General features: G+C 42.3%; 1 protein-coding gene across 2 annotated transcripts; it reads right to left on the bottom strand.

Annotated features, from left to right (window-relative positions):
* Positions 1 to 157: 157 nt before the first annotated feature.
* SLC16A14 (solute carrier family 16 member 14) lies at positions 158 to 27228 on the bottom strand. 2 transcript variants are annotated; one of them, XM_007184696.2, is made up of 6 exons: positions 26877 to 27228; positions 20108 to 20379; positions 14370 to 14513; positions 7157 to 8134; positions 1894 to 1967; positions 518 to 673 (listed from the first exon to the last, which is right to left on the bottom strand). In XM_007184696.2, the coding sequence occupies exons 2-6, from the start codon at positions 20364 to 20366 to the stop codon at positions 605 to 607; spliced, it is 1524 nt and encodes a 507-aa protein (XP_007184758.1). In that variant the 5' UTR covers positions 20367 to 20379; positions 26877 to 27228; the 3' UTR covers positions 518 to 604. The 2 variants fall into 2 exon arrangements, with proteins under 2 accessions (XP_007184756.1, XP_007184758.1); XM_007184694.2 differs by lacking the exon at positions 1894 to 1967 and having other exon boundaries at positions 158 to 673.
* Between the last annotated feature and the right edge of the window lie 499 nt (positions 27229 to 27727).

A 27727-nucleotide genomic window follows, 5' to 3' on the forward strand; every position in this document is an offset into this window, starting at 1 on the left:
TCATTTTTTTTTTTTTTTATTTTTTTTTATTTTTTTAATGCTATTCTTGTCTGCTTACATTATTTTTATGTATGTATGTATGTATGTATGTATGTATGGCTGTGTTGGGTCTTCGTTTCTGTGCGAGGGCTTTCTCTACTTGTGGCAAGCGGGGGCCACTCTTCATCGCGGTGCGCGGGCCTCTCACTATCGCGGCTTCTCATTGCCGAGCACAGGCTCCAGACGCGCAGGCTCAGTAATTGTGGCTCACGGGCCGAGTTGCTCCGCGGCATGTGGGATCTTCCCAGACCAGGGCTCGAACCCGTGTGCCCTGCATTGACAGGCAGACTCTCAACCACTGCGCCACCAGGGAAGCCCGGCAGTGCTGCTTTCAAACGAAGCCATGACAGTGGCGTTTACAAACGACTGTGCCAGTTATGGGACAACGCGCTTTCCCATGATATGTCACAAGCTCCTCACAGCAACCAAGTGAGGTAGGCATGAGTATGACAAGGAAATCTTACGTGGAACATAACAGGACACTACGCATTTGCACCATCCATGTATTTTTTTCTGGATTGTTCTATAATTTGAATACACGGTTGAATGAGTAAAAAGAGTATTCCTACCATGTAGAGTAAACCACATATATAGAAGGAAAAATCATATTTTTGTGTGATGTCGTAGATCCACCCTGCAAAACAAATAAAGAATATATTCAGTGTAATGAAGTTGAGAAAATAAAGTCAAGAACACAAAGCAAGCATTTATTGCTACTATAAATAATTCTCTAAGGATTTATTATATGTCATTTAATGCCCCAACGTTTCATTTAGCCATTTTTAAGTCTGGGCTGTTGGAACCAGAGTTCTTGGTGCGTGGGGATGGCTGCATTTATCTTTGAAGTCACTGGGGTACTTTTAAAGGCACTGAAACAGTAGCTGGCCGACCTATAAGGAGAATCTTCTGGCCCACAGCCCTTGGGGTAACTCTCAGGCCGGCACAAAGCCAGCAGTGAAAAGTGAATCTAATGATTTTCTTTTTACACAAATATAAACACAAATCTTTTCTAAAACCTCAAAACTCTTCTGAAGAAGTTTCTCGTGTGTATACAAAGAGGCTGAGCAGAAGACATTTGAACTTTCATTCATTCTTAAGTATAAGGGTAAATATCTGTTCTAGAAAGAATCAAAAATTCCAGGTTTTATAAAATTCACATTTACAGCTATAAACCTTTAATATATATATTTAAATTTATGAAAGTTTAAGTTGCCAAAGATATAGCCTTAAATGCTAACTAAATTATCAGTTCTTTAAAAAAAAAACTTTACTATTATAGTCTAATACTTTCATATAATGATCTTACTAGGGCCTGTAAGATACTACCATATTTCATGGATTCTAAGACACCATGAATTACATGATGCATCATTATCTTATGTATCAATAAAAAGGAAATATATCATCAATTAAAATATGACTTGATATTTTCTTAGAACTTTGTACAAGGTATTCTGATTTCAGAGATGTTAAAATGTGAAAAAAAAGTCTCAGAAACTATGAAGCATGATGTTTCATTCACTTCAGTGATTAATTCTAAGGATCAGTCACATGTCATGGTCCCCACATAGCCAGCTATGCAAACTGAGAGGATTAAGCTATACACAGAATTTTATTTATGGTAAAAATGTAAATATAAGCATTCACTTTTTCCATTTCAACAAGTGCATTAATTAGTAAAGGCATAAGAAAAATATAAATGATTTAATGATCATACACAGCATTCCATGGTCACTTTAAGGAAATTATCTTTTAAAAAGTATCTAATTGGCAAATGAATGCATAAAGGCAACTTATAACCTCCCACCAACAAACCGCTACACAAAAGCAACTGCTAAATGTGTAAACTAGTACCTCTGACTTCCTGTGGCTTATCTGTATCTCTTGTTTATTGTATCTAGTGCTTAATGCGCCTGGATGAGTCAAGGCTGTCATAAAGAAAAACAAACAATAGCATCGAAAATGTATACTTTTAAAAAACCCCTCAAAAGATATGAATCCTGGATATACTTTAAAAGTAAACCAAGTTTTTGAGTTTGTTATTTGATATATAAAAGAAGAGAATACCAGAGTCCTTAGATATGGCTTAGTAAATGTTCTATCACCTTTTCTTAATGTCCAGTTTGAGACAAGAGGGACAGATAAGATTAAACATATAATCCAGAAACAGTGATTCAGCTTCAGCACTGAATCAGAAAGACACAGTGACATATGAACAAAAACACACCCAACTTTTGCTCGGTGCCACCATTTGTCAGCTGTGGACCACCGTGAATTACGATGAAGCGAATAATTCACTCGCAGATAACGCCGAGTGGTATGTCTCTATAAGCAGAGTACATGACAGCACTATCTTCAGCTACAATTTCTAAAAAATCAATACATATAAATGAGGTTCTCATACCCCACTCATCCCATATGAAAGCTGATCTTGTCAGTTTAACAGTTAAATCCTCCCTTTTCATATGATCAAGTGATTGAGAGAGAGTAGGAAATGATGCCTGAAAATAACCAACAGCTGAAACAAGTTGATTTCCCGTCACTGCCTAACACGGACTCAGCGACAGGACAAAATCCTCATTGGAGAATTAATTTGTACTTAGTTCAGACTATTTATGTACTTTTTGGTTACAAGTGTTTGAGTACAAGCTCCAGGGCTCTGTGATATGGCCCCTGCCCACCTCTCTTGCTGCCCAGAGCTTAACCACAAGCATAAGCCATTCTGAATATTTTGGAGTTTCAAACATATTTGTCTTGACACCTTGTCTGTACATGTACTATTCCCCCTTCTGGGGGGACAGTTATAAACCCATCACCCTTAGAACACCCTACCATCTCCTTCCCACCGCTCCATCCTCCCTCTTGTCTCTGCAGACTATAGAAAATGTGTGCTAAATATGTTACATATTGTTACGGCCTTACGTTGAATTAATTATATTTTAAGATCTTGCATCTTTCCCCTAAAAGTATAAACTTTTGTAAAAGCATCTTCACACACCCCAGTCTTTTAAAGTAACTCACAGGTCAATTTTTCAAACCTGCACTCAACTTTACCGAACAATTTTGGTACAAATTGGAGTAGTCCTAAATTTTATGTTAAATTAATCCCATAGGTTTCTCCAATCTACCTTTATCTGAAACGGTTCCAGATCCTGCCATCTCCACTAGTCTGAACTCAACCCAGTCCCAAGTCAGATGCAAAGCAGGTCAGGAGACAGTACTTTACCATGTGCTTTGGCCCAACACTTGGGGACGATAACTCTTTAGAAACAAGATGTTTCAGACAAGATGCCCACCTCATTCATCCTTCACCATCTCTCCCTATAGGTCTGAACTCAGTCCCTTGGTTTGGAGCTTGGATCCTTGGCAATCCTCATCCAACCATCCACTGAAATCAACAGCTTCAAAGTAAAATTTGTTTCCCTATTAAACTGCATTTCTTTTTCATTTGAGTCTGTCAAATGAGGAGTGACGGCTATTTTTCTTACTTATTAAATAAGTGTTCCCAGCTCTTGGTGAAAAAACATTACAAATTGTTGTTAGGGTGTTATATTTTATGCAGATATTGGAGATACATGTAGGTTCTTGGTCAGTCAAATCTGCTGGCTGAGTTTTGCTATACTTACCCTGGAAACATCTAGAAAAGTATCTACTATTATTATATCTTTAAAAGAGATGAACTGAATGCCCAGTAACATTATAAATGAATTACATCATGAAGTTCATGTTGCTGAATGACATGGTTGAAATGTCTGTTCAATATCTTTGATTGCACATTCTTCTCCTAAATGGAAATGTGTGATTGTCTAACATGCTACTAAATTGTACCAGACTTTTTAGTGCCAGTAGGAACCGCTTTGAAAAATGGAAAACACATTCATTTCTAAACCCATTAAAAAAGTAAAAGCTAATGTGAACAGTAATTTTCCTTCTAGCACATCAAGCTAAGTAATAATTTCTAGCCAACCTGGAATTTCTAGCAAGAATTTAATGTGGTTATTTAGTCACTCATATTGCCAGGCACTTCGGCACTATCATGCATAAAGGCTGGCCTTGCATCTCTTGCAATATTGGCTCCTTGGCCTGGAAAGTCAATGAATTAAACACAATACAGTTAGCTAATCATGTTGTTCAGCATTCCTCAGTGCATGAGTTCAGTGGAAGGAGAAGAAACAAACAAAAAGAAGGAGAGGTCCCTTTAGGTTGCTGGCCTGGAGTTGTACATCAGAACATTGATTTTAGAGTCCCCATGGCAGCATTTGACACATATTCATGTCAGGTTTGTAATACAATGGTTTCTACCATCTATGGTGGATCAAATTCAGCTATAGACTCCATTTCTAGGGAGGAACGTTGAAGCAAGCAGAGGTCAGACCTGGTGACTGAGGGTTGGGTATAACTCCATGTCTTCTAGTTATAATTCTTTTCTCTTCCACTCAAGAAAGTGCACTAGAATACAAATGTGTGAAAAGGAAATGACCATAGGGATGGGATAAGGAAACCATGCTGGCAAACCTTGGTGCTTTAATTAACATTGATCATGAATTACTTCTGCTGCACCTCACGGCTGTGTTGTGATACTGCTATTGCAATCTGATGGATCAGTATAAAATAATCGCAGACTGACCATTAGAAGCAGAAAGTACCCCTGGGATCCTGCAAAGAAACATCAATGGCAGATTCTATTTCCACATACAATATATCTGAAGGACTTCCAACAAGAGGGCGGATGAGCCACTGATAATGTCCCCATCCCCTTAATGGATATTTAACTCCTTTGGAAGTTACCATTGGTTGACTGATCCAACCCCCAATCCCAGTTCTTTTCTCCTTTCCTTCCTCTAGTACAGAGGCTGGAAAGCAAAATTCTCCAATTCTCAGTTCCCCTTGAAGTTTGGACTAGATGTGTGACACAGTTCTGGCCAATCAGATATAAGTGGAAGTCTTCTGGGACTGAGTCTTTTGTTCCTTCCTTTTTCTTGTTATAAATGAGGATGTAGTGGCTGGAGCTACTGCAGGTATTGTGTGACCATGAGGCTACTAGCTTGAGGAAAAGGCCAAGAGGATCTTGAGACACTGCCCCAATATCATCTAGTCTCTGAATTCTAGATTTCTGGTTATGTGGCACAAATCTCTGTTTAAGCTACCATTGTCAGGGTGTTCTCTTATAACCAAATGCATCCCTAACTGATAGAGAATTCTATACTATGAGATCACTGAGCAGTACTGACTCTTCAGCTGCCAATATAATAGTCTGCTGCACTGCTATAGATATTCACTGTCACCTAGAAATGCATCTTTGTGTATGAGCAGAAAATAGGGGCAGCTTGATCCAGGAGGGGCCCCATATGTAGCCTCTGGGTTTCCTAAAGCAATTCTTGGGCCTTAAACCTTTTGTCAGCCAGCTGCCAGTGTTGTCAGCTGAATAGGTAAAAATCTATGATTTCTTGAGCTTCAGTCCTGAGGGGGACTTAAAAATGGTTGTGTTGGCATAAGCCCTCTGCCAGCATAGTTCTAGGACAGGAGGTGACTGTAGGCTCTGTAGAGAGACTGGGAAGAAAGGGGTGGGGAGGGCTTTGTCCTGCACCCATGAGGTTCCCCCATCCACTGGGAAGAAGCATTTCTGCAGAGGATATGAGCATAAAGGGCCTGGAGCAGCCAGATAAGCAGAGGATGGGGCATCTGAATAGGTGAGATTCTACCAGGTTAGCTGAAAGCCCTGCACAGAACTTCTGGCAGCTCTGACAACTGTCACCAGTCCTGCCTGGCCTGGCTGCCCTAATAGCCACCTCCACAGAGCACCTTTGTTTTGACATTTGGCCCCAGCCCCTGCCATACTTTGTGGGCTCCTGCCTCCAATCCCTGGACAGTGGGTAGACTTTGTCACCTTTGCCCAGTACCTGACCTCCTGGGGACTGGGTCTACCTGCCACAAAGCTTAAAACCTGCCCAGAATGATAGGCTCAGAGAGGTACCTGGCCCAGACACAGGACTCCTTGGTGGTGCCTACGGCTTCTGGTATGCCTGATGCAAGAAGCAAAATCTCCATTGAACTGAGGTGAATACATGTGAGAGATCTCACCCTAGATGTTGCCAGCTGGTGTTGCCAGCTGGTGGAGATCTCACCTTAGATGTTGCCAACTGGTGTTGCCAACTGGTGGAGGTAGGCAGAATGTCCCAACTCTCCCCAGATGCCCACATCCTAATCCCTGGAAACTGTAAATGTTACCTTGTGTGGCAAAAGGGACTTTGCAGATGTGATTAAGTTAAGGACCTTGAGATGGGGGTTATCCTGGATTATCCGGTGGACCCAATGTCACCGGCATCTTAAAAGTGAAAGAAGAAGGCAGGAGAGTCAGAATTAGAGAGATGAGAAGATGCTATGATATTGGCTTAAAGGATGGAGAAAGGGGCTGGGAGCCAAAAAGCAGGAAGCCTCCAGAAGCTGCAAAGGGCAAGGAAATGGATTCCCCCTGACAGCCTCCAGAAGGAATGCAGTTCCACCAACACCTTGATTTTGGCCCATTGTGATCCAATTTAAGCCTTCTGACCTCTAGAAGTGTAAGATAATACATTTGTATAGTTTTAGGCTACTAAGTTTGTAGCAATTTATTACAGCGCCAGTAGGAAACTACTATAGGGCTGGATCCACAGAAGTGCTCTGTTGGACCTACACACAGTGTTTTGAAAATTTGGAAATGTTACCTAAGAGTGCAGAGTCCTAGCTTCTCTTGGAGAGCGGGGGGAGAGGGCTAACAACAGAAGAGCTAGTCATGATTTTCTGTATTTCTTGGTGATGGAAATCAGCTGGAGCAGGGTAGAGGCTGTCTCTTTTGGACGGGGCAGGGGCTCTGCACTATTCCACCGTGCACTTTACCAGCCTGGCCGTTGATCTCACAGGTTAGGGATCAAAAGTTCATCTACATTCTACATGAAAGAATGACCTTTAACTTGCTAAAATTTATAAGTGAGAAATTGGGGGCAGGAATGGGGGGGGGGGAAAAAAGGACCATGTACACAAATGGAAACTTCCTTCTTATTCATCCTGGACTTTTAACATAAGTGAGAACACGACTTTCTACATGCACTCTAAGCTCTTAAAGCCTTGAATGGTTTACCTGCAAAAGGTGGTCCCAGCAACGCAGAGATGCCGTTAGCACAGATGATGATGCCGTACGCGTTGGCTAAGTGCTCAGTCCCCACCAAGTCTTCAGTCACCACCGGCATCAGGGAGAAATAACCGCTGGAAAACCCTATCAGTGCACAGATGACTGCCAGGCCAGCGTACGTGTGCATCAAGGGCAGAATAAAAATGCTGAGGACTAGGGTGAAGTTGGTCATCAGGAAGACATTCCAAACGCTGATGCAAGGTAAGTCGGCCACGACGCCGAGGATCACTTTTCCGAAGATATGAACTATCGCTATGATCGAAGTCAGAGGGAAAACATCGTTCTGCTCTGATAAATTATACAAATTGACTATTTCTGGGAGGTGAATGAAAGGGATGACAAAGCTGCTGTATGCAAACAGAGCCCAGAAAATAAAGGCGACAAACATCCGATTAGTAAAGAGCGAGGCTGTCCCAAAATAGCCCAAGTACCAATCCCGGAAGCCCTTCCTGACCCTCACGGTCAGCCGGCTCACGGTCTTCAGAACCCGAAAGGCGCACACGTCCTTTCTGTGTGCAGCCTTCTCGTGGCACGCCTGGACTGGCGTGTCCCCGAGGGAGTCCTCGGTGCCGGGGCCGCCCCCCTTCTCTTCCGCTCCGCCCAGCTGTCCACTGGACCTAACAGATTCGGTGGAGTGAGCCGGGAGGACGCGTGGCTCTTTCCCTTCTGGGTCGTCTCCATCCGTCCCAGGAGAGAGGGGCCTCATGAGCGCCCCGCAAACACACAGGTTCAGGGACACCGCGCCTTGGATGAACATGGCATTCCGCCATCCGTACTCTGCGCACAGGTACTTGAGCAAAACCGTCATGAGGAATGTGCCAAACCCGGTCCCGGTGGTGCTGAGGCCCTGGGCGAGCGCGCGCCTCTTCTGGAAGTACCTGCCCACCATGACCACGGCCGGCAAGTAGGCCATCCCGCTGCCAAAGCCTGCGCACCCGAGAGGGAAGAAAAGGCACACGGCACAGCGTAAATGGCCAGAGCCCGAATCTGCAGCCTTTAAAGATCATCTGCATTTCATTATGTTAGTTTCTATAACTTTTCTTTCAAACAAAGAAACAATCATGATGGTAAAAAAGGAGCTCGAGGGGTAAGTTCCAAGATTCACCCAAAGAAGCCCACTTCTAGGCCATCATTTCCCCCAACAGGCTTTTCAGCATAGGTTACTCCAATAATAATAATAATAATAATAAACGGTTATATTAAATAAATAAATAACAAATATATATAAAAGAATTAAATAAATAAAATAAGTCTGCATTCTCACATCAGAATATAAGCTCCACCAGGGCAGGACTGTGTCTGTATTATCGCCCCAGGTATGCCGGGCACTGCTCAGAACATGCAGTGTGTGCTTAGTGATTTGTTGAAAGAATGGATGGATTCTGAGGGCTCTGCTGTCAGCGCTAATTGCACTTAATACACAGGAAAGTACTCAAGTACAAGGGGATGAAGAGTGACTCCAGGCAATTTACAGAAGCCTCAGGAATGGGCCAGTGTGTTCCCAAATGAATTAGAAGAATAAAGGAATTAAAATGTACCTATAAGGATAGGTAGCTACTAGATGTCAAAATCACCTAATACGCATTTGCATCTCTGGTTTTTAATTGTATCTTTCTTAGAAAATAGGAACAGTTTGTGATTTACGGGCACAAAATTAAAATGCTGGTGGGGAAGATTGTGTCTGTTGGGGGCAGGGTGTACTGGGAGTGCTTTGTGATTTCTGCCCAATTTTGCTGAACCTAAAACTGCTCTATAAATGGAGCCTATTTAAAAATAAAATAAATATGAAATAAAATTAAATGCTGGCCAAGAGGCTGAGGGTTGTGTTCTTAACTTCTAGGTACACACAGAGGGAAACCATAAGCCCCGCTTCAGGTGGTCACGGGGCCACACACGGTTCTAATGCTCACAACCTCCTGACATTAGGATAGCAGCTTGATAGGAGAAAAGAGACTGACCAATAGCACTCCCCAAAGCCGAGAAGCTTCCCTAGTTTAGCATCATTTAATAGTTTCAGAATTACTTGAATTTGGAAGGAGAGCAGAGCTTCCCTAGTTTAGCATCATTTAATAGTTTCAGAATTACTTGAATTTGGAAGAAGAGCAGAGCGGTCATACCTGCAAACATAGTAACAATTACCACTAATTGAGTGGTGAGGATGTGCCGATTGCTTTTCAGGCTTTATCTGATTTAGTTTTCACAATAATCCAAAAGCTACCTGTGGTTATACCCATGTTATAAAAGGGGGCATGGAACCTCATGGAGATTAAGAAATTTTCACCAGACCCTGCAGCAGGTAACTGGAGAATCCGGGTTGGAATTCAGACCCAACTGCAGAAGTCTGGTCCCTTTCCACTGCCTGCACTGCCTCTCACCCTAAACTGCCCATCTCCCCGGCTGCCAGCACATTGCTGCAGAAGGATGTTGCTTCGGTTTCTAAAATAAGCTCCAGGAAGCAACCTGCCTCCTTTATTTACCTTAGAGCAGTGATCATCTACAGCAGCCGTCAGGCGCCAACATCCTCAGCCAACTGCTCCTCAGATGGGTACCCTTGTTTTAAGAACAATTACGCTAGCTTCTAAGTAATTCCCAGCAAAAGCAGGGGCAGGTCCCCAAGCCACCTGCCGAGCCTCAGCGAGGGCAGCGACATGGCAACCATTTGCGTGACGGGAGAGAGGAGCACGAAGAGAACGGCTATCCTTAATTTTGAACCAAACTCTGAATTAACTTTTATTGAGTTTTAAGTCCACAAAAGGCAGGAATCTCTACTTTCCTAATATTGAAAAGGGACATAGAAAAACATTCAATAGTCCATAAACTGGTCCTACATCCTGACCCGCTGGTTGACTTTCAGTTATCTGCATGCTGTTTGAGAAAATTAATCGAATTCTGAAGACTTCTTTGGCTAATATGAATTGTGAGGGGCTTATCTCTTTATAAAATCTGGTTGTTCCCTTTGCTAGAATGTTCCTACCCTCAGAGAGCCCTAGGGCTTAGGCCCCATCTCCCGCTCCCGGTTCATCTTCTCTGTAACGCCCACACGACCATCCTACTTTAGTATTTTTTTATTTCTATTAAAAAAAAATTTTGGGGGGTATAATTGATTTACAATGTTGTGTTAGTTTCAGGTATACAGCTGACCATCCTACTTTAAAATGCAAGCCTCTCTTGCCCCCCACTCCCATTCCCAATCTCTCTTACCCTACTTTTCTTTTTTCCTATAGTAAGTACTTAACAGTATAATTTACTTTTTATTGTGTGTATTGTATATGATCTGACCCCTTCTCCCCTACAACTACCACTATAAGCTCCATGAGGGCAGGGATCTTCTTCTGTTGTGTTTACCGATACATCTCTTCCAAGCACCTAGGACAGTGCCTGGCACATAACAGAGGAATGGAATGAATAAAAGAAAGTTCTATGGGAAAGTAAAGTGATCATATTTTGAAATAATAGCCACCTTTTTCATACCGGTTAAATTGATATTTCCACAGTTAAGGCACAAAAATACTCAGCTGAAAAATCAGTGTATCAGTGGTTATTTTGAAAAAATAATTATTTGTTAAAGAACCAAGAAATTCCTTGATATTAAATATTGTGGCACAGTATTATTGTCCTCATGATTGTACTGGGGAGATGTGTAGTAGAAAGAACCTAGCTGGCCTTGGGTTTAAATCCCGGCTCCACTCCCCATAAGTAACCATGTGACCTTGACCAAGTCAGTTAAACATGCAGAGGCCCAGCTCATTGGTGCTGTGTTCCTGATGTATACATAAGTGTAATACACCTATGTAATAGCACACTGTCAATTAATGCTACCCTCTTACCTCTTATAACAGGCTATTGGTTAATGAAACAGTTTGAATCAGATTCAAAGTAAGCTTTTAAAAACCAGGTGGTTTAATGAACTCCCACATACCCATCACCCAGCTTCAACAGTTGTCAACTCCTGGCAATTCTTGCCTCAATCCCGCCTCTACCCCAACACACACACACACACTCCTTCCTCCATATTATTTTGAAACAAATCCCAAATATATCATTTCATGTGCAAATATTTTAGTATGTCTCTAAATAGAAGAATTCTTTAAACTGCATAAACATATCAGTATCTTATCTGAAAAAATGAATAATTCTTTGATATCATAAACTATCCAAAGGTGTTCAAATTTCCAATTCTCTCATAAATGACCATATTTTTAAAAAATTTGTTTAAATCAGGATCCAAGTAAGGCCCACACATTGCTATTTGTTGATACATATTTTAAGTCTTAATTTCTCTCTTTTTTTTTTTCCTCTCGCAATTTACTTATTGAGGAAACTAGATCATTTGTCCTGTTAAATTTGTCCATTCTGCATTTTGCTGATGGCACAAAAGTTTACTTTTTAAAATTTGATTTGTCACTGACAATAACCAGCAACCTAAATTTAATGTGGTCATGGATCTCTAAACAGCAGCAGAATGAAATAACTAATAGGAACTGAATTGAGGGACAAAGCATAAGAGTAGCACCAATTATAACTTCGTTTTAATAATAAATGCTCCCATGTGTGAGAAAAAAAATCCGTGCCTAATGCTACAAGCATCTATTACCCTCTCCATGTCCTTAACAGCACCTCCCCTTCCTAATGTGACTGTGATTCATAATCAGCACAATTATTCTACCAGCATATAGGACAGGCCTTGGGGATATTGAGGCTCAAGCCCAGCGGTCAAGCAGGGCCCTGGAACAATTCTTCACCATGCTCAGGTTTAGAGGCCGGGCTTGTACCCAGAGAAGCCAGGTAGAAGAAGAAGGCCCAGAGGGAGAGAGAAGATCCTGCGGTTCTGAGTAAAAAGCATGCATGGCGGGGAAAAGCTGTCTCCAGAAGCCAAGTTTAAGAGAATGGAGCTCTTAAATGGCAAAGCTGAAGAAATTTGTCCAGATTCTCCTGGCTAAGTAAGATCGCTCAAACAGATGTTAGTTTTCTGCTTAATAGGAGGACATCCATACAATTTTAATTGCCTAGATGTTAAAAATCAAATACAAACAAATCTGCCGCAAATGCTTTTTGTAATGAAGAAAGATGTCAACAAAGTCTCTTTCAAACATACATAATTTTACAGTGATATATATATATATATACACATATATATCTCAATCAGTTGCTTTTAAAAATTTTTGTTTTTTATTTAAAAATTTTTTTAATTTATTTTTTTGTTGTTTCAATCACTTGCTTTTTGCAGATCTTTGCATCTAACTTTCTTTTCTACTAAATAGGGGTCAATCAGCTTCAACATGCCTCACTAACAACAGCCCAACAGTATATAAGCTAACTGATTTAGCTGGATTTTCCACTTAAACATAATTTTATATATATATATTTGTGGAGGAGGTGAATACATTTATTTTCAGAGACTTTCTTTGGGTGTTTCCTGTATTAAAAAGAGGGAGCTATAAAGTGTCTCAAGAAACACTTTCCTTTCACTGGCCTCCTGATTTTTTTTCCTAATTCCTTGTATCCATATATATTTGTTGATTAAATAAGTGAATGAATAAACAAATGAATGAATATGGAGATCATATTATTTGAGAACCAATAAGCAACTAACTGCAAGAAATAAAATTCCATTTAAACAAAGAGTCTAACCATAGACATCTCTAGATGATGGGAATCAATTTCAAGTCCCAGTTTTGGGGATCAGGTCATAGTCCTTATAACCAAACACCACGGATCAAGTTCCTAGGGGGTCCCACGTGTCTGCCCAGAGACCCCAGTGTGGCTCTTTAGTCTCAGTGGAAGGAGTTTATTTCCTCACCTATAATATAAAAATCCCCGTGCCAGCTCTATTCAGTGGACTGTTATGGGGCAAAGTTTCTAAAACGCCTCAGGGAAAACATCTTGAGTTGTTCTTTAAGAGCTGTTATCAAGTCCTTCAGATCAATGGTTTCCAAACTCAGCTTCACAGGATATAGAAGTGCTTTAGGTGTATATGTGGACAGATGTACATTACAGAGAACCAACTTGTCAACTTATACGGACAGTGAGTTTTTATGTTCACTGTCTCCTGCTACCATAAAGCATATACTTAAGCTTATAATATAATAAACATGTTATATACAATAACAATTATATATTAGCTAACATTTGCTCAAGACTTTATTATGTGCCAAGCATTGTGCTAAGTGCTTCATACAGATGATCTCATGTAATCATTTCAACAAACCTGTAAACCAAGCACTCTATTATCCCATTTTGCAGATAAGGAGACTGAGGCATAAGTAAGTTAAGTAACTTTCCCAAAGTCACACAGATAACAAGTGGAAGAAAGAAAGCAAGAATTCCAAACTCTAACTTTGAACTCTTATGCAAACACTGCCATCAGTGTGCCACTTATTAGGATTATAGCTCTGTACTCAAAAAAGTCAGGCTGGCTCTGGTTCACTGAAATACAATTGTATGAGTAAGAAACTACTTACCTGTGTGCATTCTGCTACCTGTTGATAAAGGAAATTATGGCCGGGAATACATTTTGCAGAACAGATATGCAAACTGTGCTGCCTGGCAGCCAATTTTTATATACCTCCTGGGGACTGACACTTTGCTCTGGATTTGATTCTTAGAGTCTCTACATCTATGTGGGTTTTGCTGCTATTCCATTAATTTGAACAGGGCTGAAGGAGAAAATGATTTTTCTCTGATTCACGCTGGATTCTGCAGTTATTAAATGAGAGAATGTTATTAATATGTCTGTTTTGTTACAAGAGAAGGGACTAGCACTTAGAACCAGGTATAGAAAATTTAATTAAAATCTATTAGGAAGGCCAAGTACAGCTGTTAGGCTGTTTCCTCATGCTTAAGGCATATTTAATATCTTATATTAAAAAGTATTTCCTGGAGGATAGGATATGGTTGGGTTGGGGTGGAGGAGACAAAGGGACAAAATACTTAATGGGTCTCTTTTCTCTACAGTGAAATTCATTGCCAAAATGCCCAATAGAAACATATAAAGTCAAGTTTAAGGGAATTCCCTGGTGGTCCAGTGGTTAGGGGTCCACGCTTCCACGGCAGCGGGTATAGGTTCGATCCTTGGTCGGGGAACTAAGATCCCGCGTGGTGTGGCCAAAAATATAAATAAATAAATGAATAAAGTCAAGTTTAAGAAAATCACTACGCTTACCGGCTGCCACTCCGAAGGTAATGAAGAGATAATGCACGTTTCTGGCGTAGGCACTCAACACCCAGCCCAGGGAGTTCAGCAGCCCTCCGATGATCGCGGTCTGGCGGCACCCACAGGTGTTAATGAACAAGCCAATGAAAGGTCCTGTCACAGAACATTGAAAAAAGAATGACTAAAATGACTAACGGCATTTTATTTTCCTACTTTCTTAGGGAGTCCTCATATGAAGACAAAGAATACAATATTACTAGCGCTCTCAACTAAAACAATCCAAAACCACACCTCTGCTTCATGTGCAGAAAGCTTCTGGCATGCAAAGATAGATTTCAGTAATTTCACTGGAGAGCACAAGGTTCTAGATTTTCAAGGAAGACAGACCCGAAATAAACAGACACGTTGATTTCATTCTCTTGTCTACAGCAGAGGTCCTAAACTGGTGGTCTAGGTGCTCCATCCAGCCTGTGGATGCATTTTGTTTATCCAGAACAAAGTTTAAAAATGTTTTGAATCAGTTGCCAACATTTAAAAATAAAGATTATTCACAAAAATCCAGTGGCCACACAGAATACCTTCCCACACAGAGCAGCTGGACCTGCAGCAGCTGACCCTGTTTTGCTGTGGCATACCCTCTCTAGTTTGCTGCAGTCTCCACCCTTCCCTGCAGCCTTGTATCTGACATCCTGCCCTCATTTACATTACTTGTTTGGCCTCTGTATACATTTGAGTTTTTTACTGTAGATCTAAAGGGAGAACAGAAAGGGGGGTTCTCAGGACCTCCATGCTTCAAGAAAGGAACCTATAGCCTGTTTTCATGAGGACATCCAGATGCAAACCAAGCCGGAAGGAACCCCATTGCTTCGTACATACTTCAGCCTCTGCTGACTCTCAGTCCCTGACTGGACCCATCAGGCTATGCATTTATGACACTGTGTGGAGATTCAGGTCTACCCCTGGTTGTACAATATTTGCCAATACTCACAGCAATGCAGTATACACTTTCTCATTGCTTACTTTATATGACGCTCTAGTTTTTGTCAACCTCTTTGTTTCCTTCCTGATTTTGTGGCAGCTTCTGATGTCATTGAAGCTTACTGCTTGCCTTGGGGTCAATGATTCCTTATCCAAATAGCAATCCATATTTTAGTAATACAGTTCAAGGCTGTACTCAGCATTGCATTTTAAACATCACCTTATTTTTGATCATTATTACTTTGTATAGTTATCAAACCCTATGTTCAGGTGGGACTATTTCAGGTTAAAAACTTGTTGAACTCTAAGGAGCTTCCTCTTGTAGTCCAAACTGAAATAAAACTTTCCTTTACAGTTCTAACAATATTCAAGTACATAGTTGGGTACAGTCTGCTAATAAATTTTTTTTTTTTGTCTAATGATTTTGAGAGGATCCAATCCTCAAAACTAAGAAGATAAAGACTTACTAATTTAATTAACCCTGCTGTATTACAGAAAATAATTCAGTAGATAAACCTCTTAGAATAGACTTAATACAGTAAACATCTTATACAAATATACTCTATTATGTATATTATAAAATAAGCACATGATGTAAACAATATATAAGCTAAGCACACTGATATAAACATCTGAGGAAATTACTGGGGGGAACTGAAATTCAGAAACCATAAGTTGAAGAGTGTCTTTTATTTCTCTATAAATATTTTTATTTTCCTAAACCCATGGTCACTTCACCACTTCAAATCTCAGATGAGTGGGTTAAAAAAAAAGAAAAATGCATGATTCATTGGTTTGCTGTTAATAGGTCTTTTAAGATACGAAGGGTCAATGCATGACAGTTCAGTAGAATGATATTTCCCACATTACAGAAAGGGCCCAGAAGGAAGTTTTTCTGTGATACTGCATGTTTATGAAACGCTGCATTAAGAAAGCATTTGGGGAAAAAAAGGGGGGGAAATTCCCAAATAAGTACAGATATTCATATCTGGAGGAATTTTATATATCAAAAAGAAAGTATTGCTTGCTTTAAAAGAACACTAAGACGATAACGGTGTCTGGCTTTTTAGTTTATTGACTCTGGTACCACGTGTGCTGCAGCTACAGTCATTTATGATGTGCAGATGGGCAAAGTCAGCCCCAGAAATGCTGTGATTCCTCCACGGTTACATAATATAGATTTATCAAAAAAAGGAAGTCAGACCCAAACTTTCGGATCCTTACTTTCATTTTCTAAGCATTGTTTACTGATGGTCAGTTGGCATCTCCATGATGGAATTGCCATTCAACAAAATGAAAAGAACTCCACACCCAGTCTAAGGAGAGGGGAAAATAAGATTGAGATGCAGTCCTTTGGCTAAGATTCCCACTTTTGTAGAGGAATTCATTGTTTTGGAATGAGATTATACACCTTGTCAGACTTTCTCCTCTTCGGAAGGAATCTGAATCTTGGCCCATTTCCCACATAATAAAGCCTCGCATTGCTGCAGGAACACGCTGAGGAAGTCATGATTTCTTGCCCATCCCAGCATCTCATAGGTTGGAAAAAAGCTCAGGTGAGGAGAGAAACAATCTGAGGTGAGCCTTGGCATACAATCATGGATGAAAGTAGCTAGTTCATTGAATACCTGGTCTCTTGGTGTAACCCTTCCCTGCAATAAATCAATGGCTCTCTGCCTTGGCTGATTGTTGGAGTCACTTAGGAGCTTTAAAAAAATCATTAAAGAAAAATCCTGATACTAGTATCAGGATCTCTTGGTCCCATCCCAAGAGATTCTGATTTAATGCTCCAGGTGCAGCCTGAGTGGTACAGTTTTTAAAAGCTCCCAGGTGGATCTAACGTGTAGCCAAGATAGACAATCACTGCTCTAAATCTACTTAGCAAGTAAACGACCTTTTGCAGCCTATAGCTACCCCTAACAACATGGCTTCTACCAAGAATTGTTCCAAGAGCTATCACAAAGGCTGCTGTAGATACTACCAAGGTGATTACATTTTTTTAACAATTGGGACCTTCTGCAGGAAACTGGCAAAATCCATGCTAGCAAAGAATGAAACAAGAATGAATTGAATTTCCCATGTGCAAGTCACTGCCCAACAGAGTGCTTTTAACTCTGTAACATAATTCATGGAATTTTTAAATTTGAAAGAGGTAACTCAATGTCCTTACAATGATTAGAAAATGAAAACAATTTATATTTATTCACTTCAAACATATTTTCAGTTCTCATTTAACGTCGTGGCAGGCAGTGTGGTATAGTGGACACCATTTCAGAGTCCAGTGGACCAGGTTTGAAGCCTGTCCCACACTTACTGGCTACAAGTTAACTTCAGTAAGTTACTTAATGTCTCTGAGCGTTGCATGTTCTCCTCTGTGAGATCAAGATGATGGTCTGGCCTCCAGGGCTGCTGTAGGATCAAATGAGATCATGTACATTACACACACTTGGCATGTAGTAAGTGCTAAATAAAGGAGAGCTCCTCTTGCTGGCTTCTGGCTTGGAAAAGCAACCAGCATATCTGCCGCCACCTGTACCAGCAGCTTAGATAATGAATAGCAATTTAGGGTCATGATAAACAGAATAAAAGACCTTTCATTTACAAAACTATGAGCCTTGCTGTGCTATAATTTCTGAGCTGCAAGATAAAAGATGAGCAGCAAGACAAAAGATGTTTATCTGGCAGACACCTTTCCTGAAGAAAGGTTAGTCTACAATCTAAAGTCCCACTGTCTGGAAATCAAGGACTCTCAAACAGAATTCAAAATCCACAGTTACCTCCCAATTAAAGATGACAATCACATTTCAACACCACTATGAGTTAGGTGTTCTTATTTGGGGGATCATCTTCAGAACCACATCCAATAATTTCAGGACTGATTTCCATTGCTTATTCCTGTAGAAGTTGTGAAACACAAAGTAATACCGAAGACAACCTCCTTAGACGGTTTGGAAAATATTGGGACAAATATCCTGGTCTTTGGCTGAATCTTCTTTCTTGCTGTATGAGCACACTTTCTAGATTGAATCTGTAAGTATTTTGTTCTACCCTTGCTGCAGTCTCCACCCTTTTGTTTATTTTTAAAAAGGTAAGAAAACTGGATTTTTAGTATTTGGGCTGGCCAAAAAGTTCATTAGGGTTTTTACGGCCAAACCCAAATGAACTTTTTGGTCAACCCATATTTTAGAAGCACAGTTTTCCTTTACTGACTTATTGAGAAGGTAGAATTATATCCAACAGAAAACTAGCAAATTCCCTGCACTGAGGTTAACCTACCTGCACTTCTCATATGATAAACAGTCCTGGTTTGAACAAGGCCAAGGCAGGGTTGAAGGGTCAGTTCATTACAGTTATAGGCAAAAGTGATTTATCAACAATTCTCTCTCACACAGGTAATGGTGCCCTTATTTAATTTAAAAACTAGATCAGTAATAATTCCTTGTGATAAACACATACCCCCTGTACACATCTTGAGAAATAACATTCTGTCCTTGTTTTCTATCATTAGCACTGCCACTGTTATTAATGTCGCTGGTATTATCCAAAATAACATTGGCTGAATACCAGCCAAGATCAACAAATCTCTGAATTGAATTCAAGCAATTAATTACCAATGTGGAAATCACTGACAAGGCAGAGACTCTTGTCAAACACACATATGCCTGTCATCCGCATACTCTCACAATACCAGGAAGAGATTTGAGGCCTATTATGTTTCTAGTATAAAATATATCACGAACCCTTTAAATTAAAAAAAAAAAATTATACGTAAAAGTATGGCTTTTACTTTCAAGTAAAGGAATTGAACAGCTTTACGGTATAGTGGTAATTACCTCGTACGACTGTTGAGAGAATTAAAGTTGAATGAGATGATGTAAGGGAAAACACCTGGTATATAATAGGTGCTTATTAAATATCAGTTGGCAGTAAAAGCTGTTTAGTTCTCAAACTGAAACACATTAGCCATAGCAACATACCATATTTATAATAATTTCCTCGTTTAGTATCTCCAACTAGACAAGAATTGCTTTCATAGATTGCCAGGTGGTTAGATTAAACTACAAAATACAAGAATATGTTATTATTCCCTCCTGTTAGCTATATCAGTAACCTTTCTAAAAACAGTTTAATAGATTTTTCAATAACATAGGATCAATTTTCAAATTTAAAACATTAGAGCTCTGAAATAAGATTATTTACTTTTACTGTGTTTTCTCTAAAATTTTTATCTTTTAAAAATATTCCTGTGTTAAACAGATTTGTAATGATAGGTAATGAATTATAACAGTTAAGAAAACAGAGTTGGGGCAAAAATTCTAATGATCAATTTTTCAAATACTCCAAATGTTTACCATACTCGAATAGGAATATCACACAAAAGGACAAGTCTTGTGTGATTCCACTTATATGAGGTATTTAGCAGAGTCAAATTCATAGAGACAGAGAATAGAATGGTAGTGGCCAGGGATAGGGGGTTGGGAGGAGAGGTGGCAATGAGGAGTCATTGTTTACTGTGTGCAGTTTTATTTTGGGAAGATGGGAAAAGTTCTGGAGATGGATGGTGGTGATGAATGTACTCAATGGCATTGAACTGCACACCTGGTTAAAATGGTAAACTTTATGTTATGTACATTTGACCGCAATAAAAACAACAGCAACATCCACTAAAATGTAATCTCTAACGTTTCAACAATATAAAACATTACTTACAGTGAGGAATTGTCATTTTGTAATTATTCAGTTTCACAACAGGCCACATGCGAACATACCCACAATCAAGGTGACGCCCATGCTGAGGGAGCTGACCCATGCCGTCAGGCCACGGCTCTGATGGAATTCTTCAAGCCACTCCACGTTGAGGACTCCCAGGGCCATCTGGGAGCCCATGATGAGGATGTGCACAAAGAAAGAGGAAAGGACCATCATCCAAGCCCATCCGCCATCAATGTTTGGGTGGGGTTTAAGTGTCTTCTTATCTTTGGGGTCATCTTCAAAATCATACCCAACGTCTTCATGATTTGTATACATTTTCCAAGATGTTCTGAAATACATATGACAAATAATTTCATTGAACATCAAAACAAAATATATCTCCATCTTTCTGGAAGGCTCTACCTACCCATCAGAACAAAAGTGGCCCCACCATCATATTAGACCTTTAGATTAATCTTGTCATTATGCAGATTTGGGAACACTCCTCACTTTTTCATAGGACCAAATGCTTTCATGAAACCTGTTTCATCTTTACAGTCATCCTATATGTAAGTATTATTATGGCTATTTTAAGGAAATGGAAATAGACTCAGGGAAGTGAAGTGCCTTTCCCAAGTTCTCATGGCCGGGAGGTAGTATATATAGTAGCTAGACAGGAAGCCAGGAATTGAACCCAGCCATTCCTGACTCCAAAGCCCATGCCTTGTGTCCCTTATTGAGATGGAAACTGACAGGTGACAACAAAGATGTTAGGGAAGGAAGATGCCTGGCCTTAGACAGGGTAGCTTGGCCTTGGGGGGGTGAGCGGGCACCTGGCAGAGGCTATGGTTCTCAGTTTTGTGGGTCCAAGTGTTCAGTTTGTTCAATGCAGCTAGTGGGTTAGCCTCAGGGAGACTGACTCATACGAACCCAACTCAGGAGAGATTGGTAAAGGAGAAGGCCAATTTATTATCTTACAATGGGAGATAGAATCTTCTAATAATGGTGATATTTATGTCTGATATACAAGACATACTTTCACCCCCTCCGTCCACCCCCATTCCCAGCATTTACCTGGGAAGCTAGAAAATTGCTTCGAAAATTGGAAATCAGATTACAGAAATTTGGATACCACAGTGGCATACAGGTTACCAGGGAGCCAGGGGCTAGATCTTGAAGAGCCTTATGTGCCAGATAAGGATTTTGGAGTTTATCCTGTACATAATGAATAGTTGGTGGCTGCATTTGCACAAGGAAGAGATAAGATGGGATCTGTGCTTTGCGTAGATCTCTCTCTCAAGTTGTTCAAACAAGAGGAGGGGGTTGGATGGAGCTAGAGGTGAGACAATGCCAGGTCAGGGGAAGTCTCTGGTTTTGTTTTATTTTTTAGGATGAGAATGGAGTGTATGCATAAAAACTGAGGACAAGGAGAGAGAGAATGACTAATCCCAGAGGTGGTGGGACAGGGTTGGTCTTGATCAGGAAGAGTGACCCAGCCTCTGAGACTGAAGGAAGCAGAGGGTAGATGGAGAAAAGATGGTAAGTAGTGGGATTTTTGATGATGGCCATTCTGATCAGTGTGAGGTGAGATACTTCATTGTAGTTTTGATTCGCATTTCTCTAATTATTAGCAATGTTGAACATCTTTTCATGTACCTTTTGGCCATCTGAATGCACATATCTGTTTTGAGAGTAAGTTCCTAAGAGTTCAGAACTGCTGGTGCACACCTTGGCTCAGTTTGGGTCTGCAGTGCCTGCAGTGTCACACATCACTGCCTTTAGCAGGACATTCGAGATGACCTGTGACAGCATAGTGATGGTGGAGACGAAGAGGGGGACGCCAGCTACTTGACTTTTGTCACTCTATGTGCCCACCTGCAGACTTTAGTTTTGTTTAAAATTTAAAAGAGAAAAACAGAGTGCCAAGACTGCAAGGTGAAAAACTTTGGTTTGGAAAGTGAAATTTGTAGTCGATACATGAATTTGAATAATGACTTTAAAATGGAAATCTATTCTTTGTTTCAAGTAATTATTTTAAAACAGAGGAGCAAATCAGAAAATAATGATTATTACTGACCATGACATGTGATTATTACTGAAAATCATTTTGTTGCAGTGGAGGAAAGTGGTGTAAAAAACGGTCCCAAATACACTCGGAACACCTCCAACCATGGGGCTTTTCTCCGCAGTGTTGTGATGTGGACAAAATGACAGAGAAGCAAATTGTGGTCAAGTGCCCAGCTCCCAGCCTCTTTCAGGGAAGCACACTGTGCCATCTGCACAGACTCTTTCTGTACACCCCTGAGCTAAGAATTGTTTTTACCTTTTCAAAGGCTATGTGACCTGCAGAACTTCATATACTTACTCTCTGACCCTTTATAGGAAAAGTTCGCTAATCCCCAGATTAAGAGTTTGTTGGGAAGAAATGGGTGCTAAGGAACCAAGGATGCCAGTGGAAGAGCAATTTAATGGATCTGTCCTGGGGCTCATCTTGACTTTTCATTTCTCTCATACCCATTATTTCTATCTTTTAAATTATTCTATCTCTTAAACAGATACCCAGTGCTCAGCCACCACACTTCCTGCCCATGTCGTTGCTCTCTGCTGGGTTCTTCTCTTCACCTCTCCATTACCGAGGATGCTGGGAGTGAGAAAATGCTATCTTACCATGTAACTTCCCCACCCGGTCAAGTTATCTTTAGGATTAAGTCCAAACTGCCCTGTCTGCTTCCAGGCTCTCCCTTCGCGTTATCTGCCACTCTTCCAGGTCCCTTCTCCTGTTCTTCAGCTTTGCACTCTGCTGTCCAGCCCCATGGAAGCACCTGCAGCTCCCTGAACCTGGCACAGTCTCTCAAGCTTTTGTGCATGACCTTCTCCTCTTTCGGGAACATACTTCTCTCCTTCTAATCTCCTGGTCCTCTTCTGCTCATCCTTCAAGATTCATCTAAATTCTAATAGTGAAACCTTGAAATAATGAGGAAAAAAAAACCCCTGCAAATATCTCTAATATCCAACATTAGAGTACATGTTAAATCAGTCAATCATGGTATAGCCATGCAATGCAAGTGCACCATCAAAAATAAAACTGTACGAGCTCTTTGAAGACAGAGAAAGAAGGTCACACTAAGGTTGAATTATACTCGGGAGTCACAAAACGGGGCACATGAAATAATTCCTTTTTGGTTGTTGTTGTTGTTGTTAAAAATATGTATCTGTAGGAAAAAAAAGACTGGAGTGAAACAAAAATGTTGATGGAGATTATTCTTTGGACGATTGTCTTCCAAGTAATTTCCTCTTCTTTATCTCTTTGGTAAAAAATTCTAAATAAACGTATATTAACTTTATTACAAGAAAGTCAAGGCCCCTCTCTCTATCTCTTAAACATCATCTGGTTCAGCTACTTGCCTACAGTAGATTAGTGGCAATTCAGAGCCACTTCCCTTGGGAAGTCTAGTCTGCGTTGGGCTGTAGGCTTGTGTATGTGTTTCCCACCACCTTCCTCTCCCCCCATGAGAGGACAGTGTGCCTGGGGATAGAAAGGGATGGGATAGCCCTTGCTCTCCAAAGCTCACAGCCCATAACCGAGCTACCCTGTCAAAAGTTCCAGGAGGATGAAGCTAGAAAGGGTTCAGAAGGGGTGTCTGGTGGTTGTCTTCCCTCTGCCCCTGGTAGTTGTACACAGAATCCCAAGGAGCCAGAAAGAGGAGAACCAGGCAGCTTGATAAGGGGTGTGACTGGCTTAGATGAATAATAACAACATTGTTTTACAATCTGCGTTTAATGAGATATGTTTAATGAGATAAAACACACAACTTGGCATTTTCCTAAAGTCCACCTACATGTAAGAAAGACTTTGAAATAATAATAATACAAAAGTCATATTTTTTCAACTTATGAGTTGAAATAGTAAGCACTTTTCTAAGCAATGTTAAGAACTTTATATTTTCACTGAATTATTTATTTTATGGGTTAAGAGATGCAGTTGCCATTGAGTTGCTCTTGACATTTCCAGTGCAGCCGCATAGCACAGGGAGATCAGCTCGGTGCTTTGTGACCACCTAGAGGGGTGGGATAGGGAGGGTGGGAGGGAGGGAGATGCAAGAGGGAAGAGATATGGGAACATATGTATATGTATAACTGATTCACTTTGTTATAAAGCAGAAACTAACACACCATTGTAAAGCAATTATACTCCAATAAAGACGTTTAAAAAAAAAAAAGAAAGTGCAGTACAAATTTGAGATTTCTTAAAAAAGGACAAAAATTAAAAGGAATGAAATATTGTAAAAAAAAAAAAAAAGAAATGACGTTAAATGGCGTTTAATGGAAATGTTTTCTGCAAGAGGCACAACTGTGCTTGTAGAAAATAGTATCAGATGGAGCCTATGGGTGGGTAAAACAAAATTCCATCAGATCTGCAGGAGGTCCCTGAAGATCTTACAGGCAATGAGGTTGTCTGCATTTCACACCCAAATCTCTCTAAAAGTCATTCCTGTTTTGACTAATCAGAGTTATCTGACTGTCCAGCCAGATTAACTAAAACAAACAAAAGGCAACAGAAGAATAGACTTCTGTCCCCTCACCCCCAAGTTTGCTTTAGCATTTCAGCATTTATGTAATAAGATACAAAATAATCATCTGAGCATTAGGACCCTCCTCTGCACCTGGAGAGAGAGGGAGAACCAGGAGGGGTTTCTGGGCCACCTCTCGCCAGGCTCCAGGTCTTTCTCCACCATACGGTCTTCAAGCTCCCCCAGCTTTTCCACATACGGACACACATGCAAAATGACAACACATGTGTGGGACACTGGGGGAAGTGGAGCAGTGAGCGTGGGGTCTCTGCTAAGGATTGATGTGTAAAATGTAACCCATTCTGGGCTCACCTAGAATGGAAGCTCTGCACGTAACATTAGGGCCTTGCACTGAAGAAGCTGAAGGAAGGAAATGGGAAGATTATGGGATCAACAGTCAACTTCCCATTCTTCCCTAAAGTGAGTTTATTACCAATGAAAGAGAAACCATTCATGGGGGAAATGAAGTAACACACGCAGGCTATGACATGGAGGTCAGCTACATATTCACCTGGTAACTGGCAGAAGTGAAAATACTATATAGCCTGTTCGACTGTTTCAGAGATTAAAACGAAATTAAATTTTCCACAACTCTGTTAGGGGAGCAAGTTTTATAAGCAAGTCATTGATTTTTAATGTGGCTACTGTTGATTATGTTAGAATGTGGTGAGCTCACTGTAAATAAGCAGTAAAGGGGAAAGCGCCCAATTAAAATTAAAAATACAATCTTCCCCAAAGGTGACAGAGTATGTTGGTAGCAGGTTCTTCATTAGACGTGGGTGTGTGGCGGGCACATCTGTAATTTGGCTCTGTCGAGATTTGCCCTCTAGACCGGGTGCGCACTGGACATCTTGAGCCTTTAGAGGGCGCACTTGAGGCCAACAGGCTGAAGAGGCTGCAGCAGCCAAGGCTGGGGAGCTGAGCTATGCAGAGACCACAGCGCAAGAGAAACGGGGAACCCTATCTAGGTTCACGCTGTATCAGGGGGAACTAAAAATATAAATGCCTTCTATGGGTCAGGAACTGTGCTTAACGGCTTCTCCACAACAATTCTGTCCAGTTGATATTAATGCTCCATTTTACAGATGAGGAAATTGAGGCTATTTGTAGAATGGGGGCAATGCAGCTTAGAGAGGTTAAACTACCCTGTGGTGGAGGCCAAATTTGAACTCGGGCCTGAGGGATTCCAAAGCCCATTTTATCTCTCTCTGTCTCTCTCTCTGTCTCTCTTTCTCTCACAAACACACACACACACACACACACACACACACACACACACACACACACACGCCAGGCAAGGCGAAAAGGAATCTTTCTAATGCCCAATAATAACCCTTACTCATCCTTGCTAATGAGAGCCTGGATCAACTTTTCCGCAGAAAGAAAACGGCTTAATTAATTGGTAAGCAGAATTGAGCTCCTAAAACACCGTCAGTGGCCTTGGCGGCGTCTAGCCCCGAAATGGCCGCCCCGGGTCCCTCGCCCCATTTTAGTCTCTCCTTTCCTCCCCGAGGGGCCTTGATCAGAACCGCTCTAGGGTACCAGCGCCCGCACGCCCTGGGCTGGCCCACGGCGATCCGGCCTCCGCGCCACCCCCCATCCCTCGAGCGCCGCCCCCGCCGCCCCGGTGCCCCTCCCGGGCGCTGTGTGCTCCCCCTTCCCCGGCACCCCGAGACCCCTGGCCCCCATCCCGGGCATCCCGCGTCTCCCCGCGCGCCCGGAACTCGTCAGCTCCGCGGGGAAGCGAGGCCGATCGCAGTCCCGGCGGCCTGCGCGGGGGAGGCATCCCGCACCCCCAGAAGTCCCGCAGCCGCCCCGCCCCCGCCCGGGTCTCCCCCTCTCCGCCCCAGCACTGCTAGTTCGAGTGGCTAACGCGGGCCGGGAGAGGAGGCGGGAGCAAGGCTGGACGCGGGAACGAGCGCGCCTCTGGGGTCGCGCGGGGATTCCGAGGGGCGCCGTGCGCCCTGGACGACGCGCGCGGGGCCCTGGCCGCCGTGGGAGCGCGGCGCGTGCCCACGTTGCGCCCCGGCGCGCCCGCCCGCCCCGAGGTGGCCTCGCCCGCGGCTCGGGAGACCCCCGGCGGGCGGCCTGGGCGGGACCACCGCGCCTCTGCTCAGCCCTGCCCTCGACCGCTCTGGCCGCCTTCCCCTACCCGGCCCCGGGCCCGCACCGCCGCTTCCCGGGCGCCTGGGGCGCAGCGGCCACCGCAGCCCAAGATGCCCCCGGCGCCGCTCCATCCCCGGGCCCGCGATGCCGCGCGGCCCGGGATACTCACTGTCCGCAGCCCTCGGCGCGGCGGCCTCACTGGGCTCCCCGCCCCGATCCCCGAACTTGCTGTTTTCCTCGGAGCCCCCTGAGCGGCTGGGCGGAGAGATTTGTGGCGATGTCGCCTATCATCCTGGAGGTGCCGGTGCCCGCGGCTCGGCGCTCCGCCCGGTTCGGCGCGCTGTGCGGGCTCCCGGCGCCTCTGCCGCTCGCTGCCGGGCCAGCTCCGTTTTGTGGAGCTTGGAGCTCGAGGCCTCAGTCCGTGTGGCTTTAAAAAGGGTGCGTTTGGAGGTGCCCGAACCTAACCTGAGCTTCCTTGCAATCCGTGCAATTTCAAATCTCCATGCTCGTTCATTCCTATACCGGCTAATTCTGGTTTGGCAGGAAAAAAAAAAAAAAATTGCAGTCACCTCACGTGCACACTCTCGTGGCCGGCTGTAGTTTCCAGCTTTGGCTGAGGTTCGCTAATGCTCTCGGCACGTTTATAACTGGAGGAAAAGGCCCGAAACCTAAGATGCAGGTGGGAATGGAAGTATCTTCCATTTCTGTGAGATAGGGGAGAAGTGATGAAAAAAATCCTCACCTAAGGCTGGACCGCAAAATAGGGCAGTTTGTGAGGAAACAGTCGGGCAGACCCTGCAAGCGTTCTCAGCCAAAGGGGAATGAAAATCCCTTATTCTTTGTCCCATCCTGGGTGGTACCTCTCCCTGCTCTTTCCCCGGTATCTGTTGCCTGGCTCTTGCATTCGTGGGTACCAGGTACAGATTTCATTTCCACGTGTACCTACTCTGTTCCCAACACAATGCTTTGCCCAGGGAAAGCTTTCAATATTTGTTAAATGACTGTGTGAATAAATGAAGC

This window comes from Balaenoptera acutorostrata, chromosome 8, assembly GCF_949987535.1.
Source record: "Balaenoptera acutorostrata chromosome 8, mBalAcu1.1, whole genome shotgun sequence".
NCBI lineage: Eukaryota > Metazoa > Chordata > Mammalia > Artiodactyla > Balaenopteridae > Balaenoptera > Balaenoptera acutorostrata.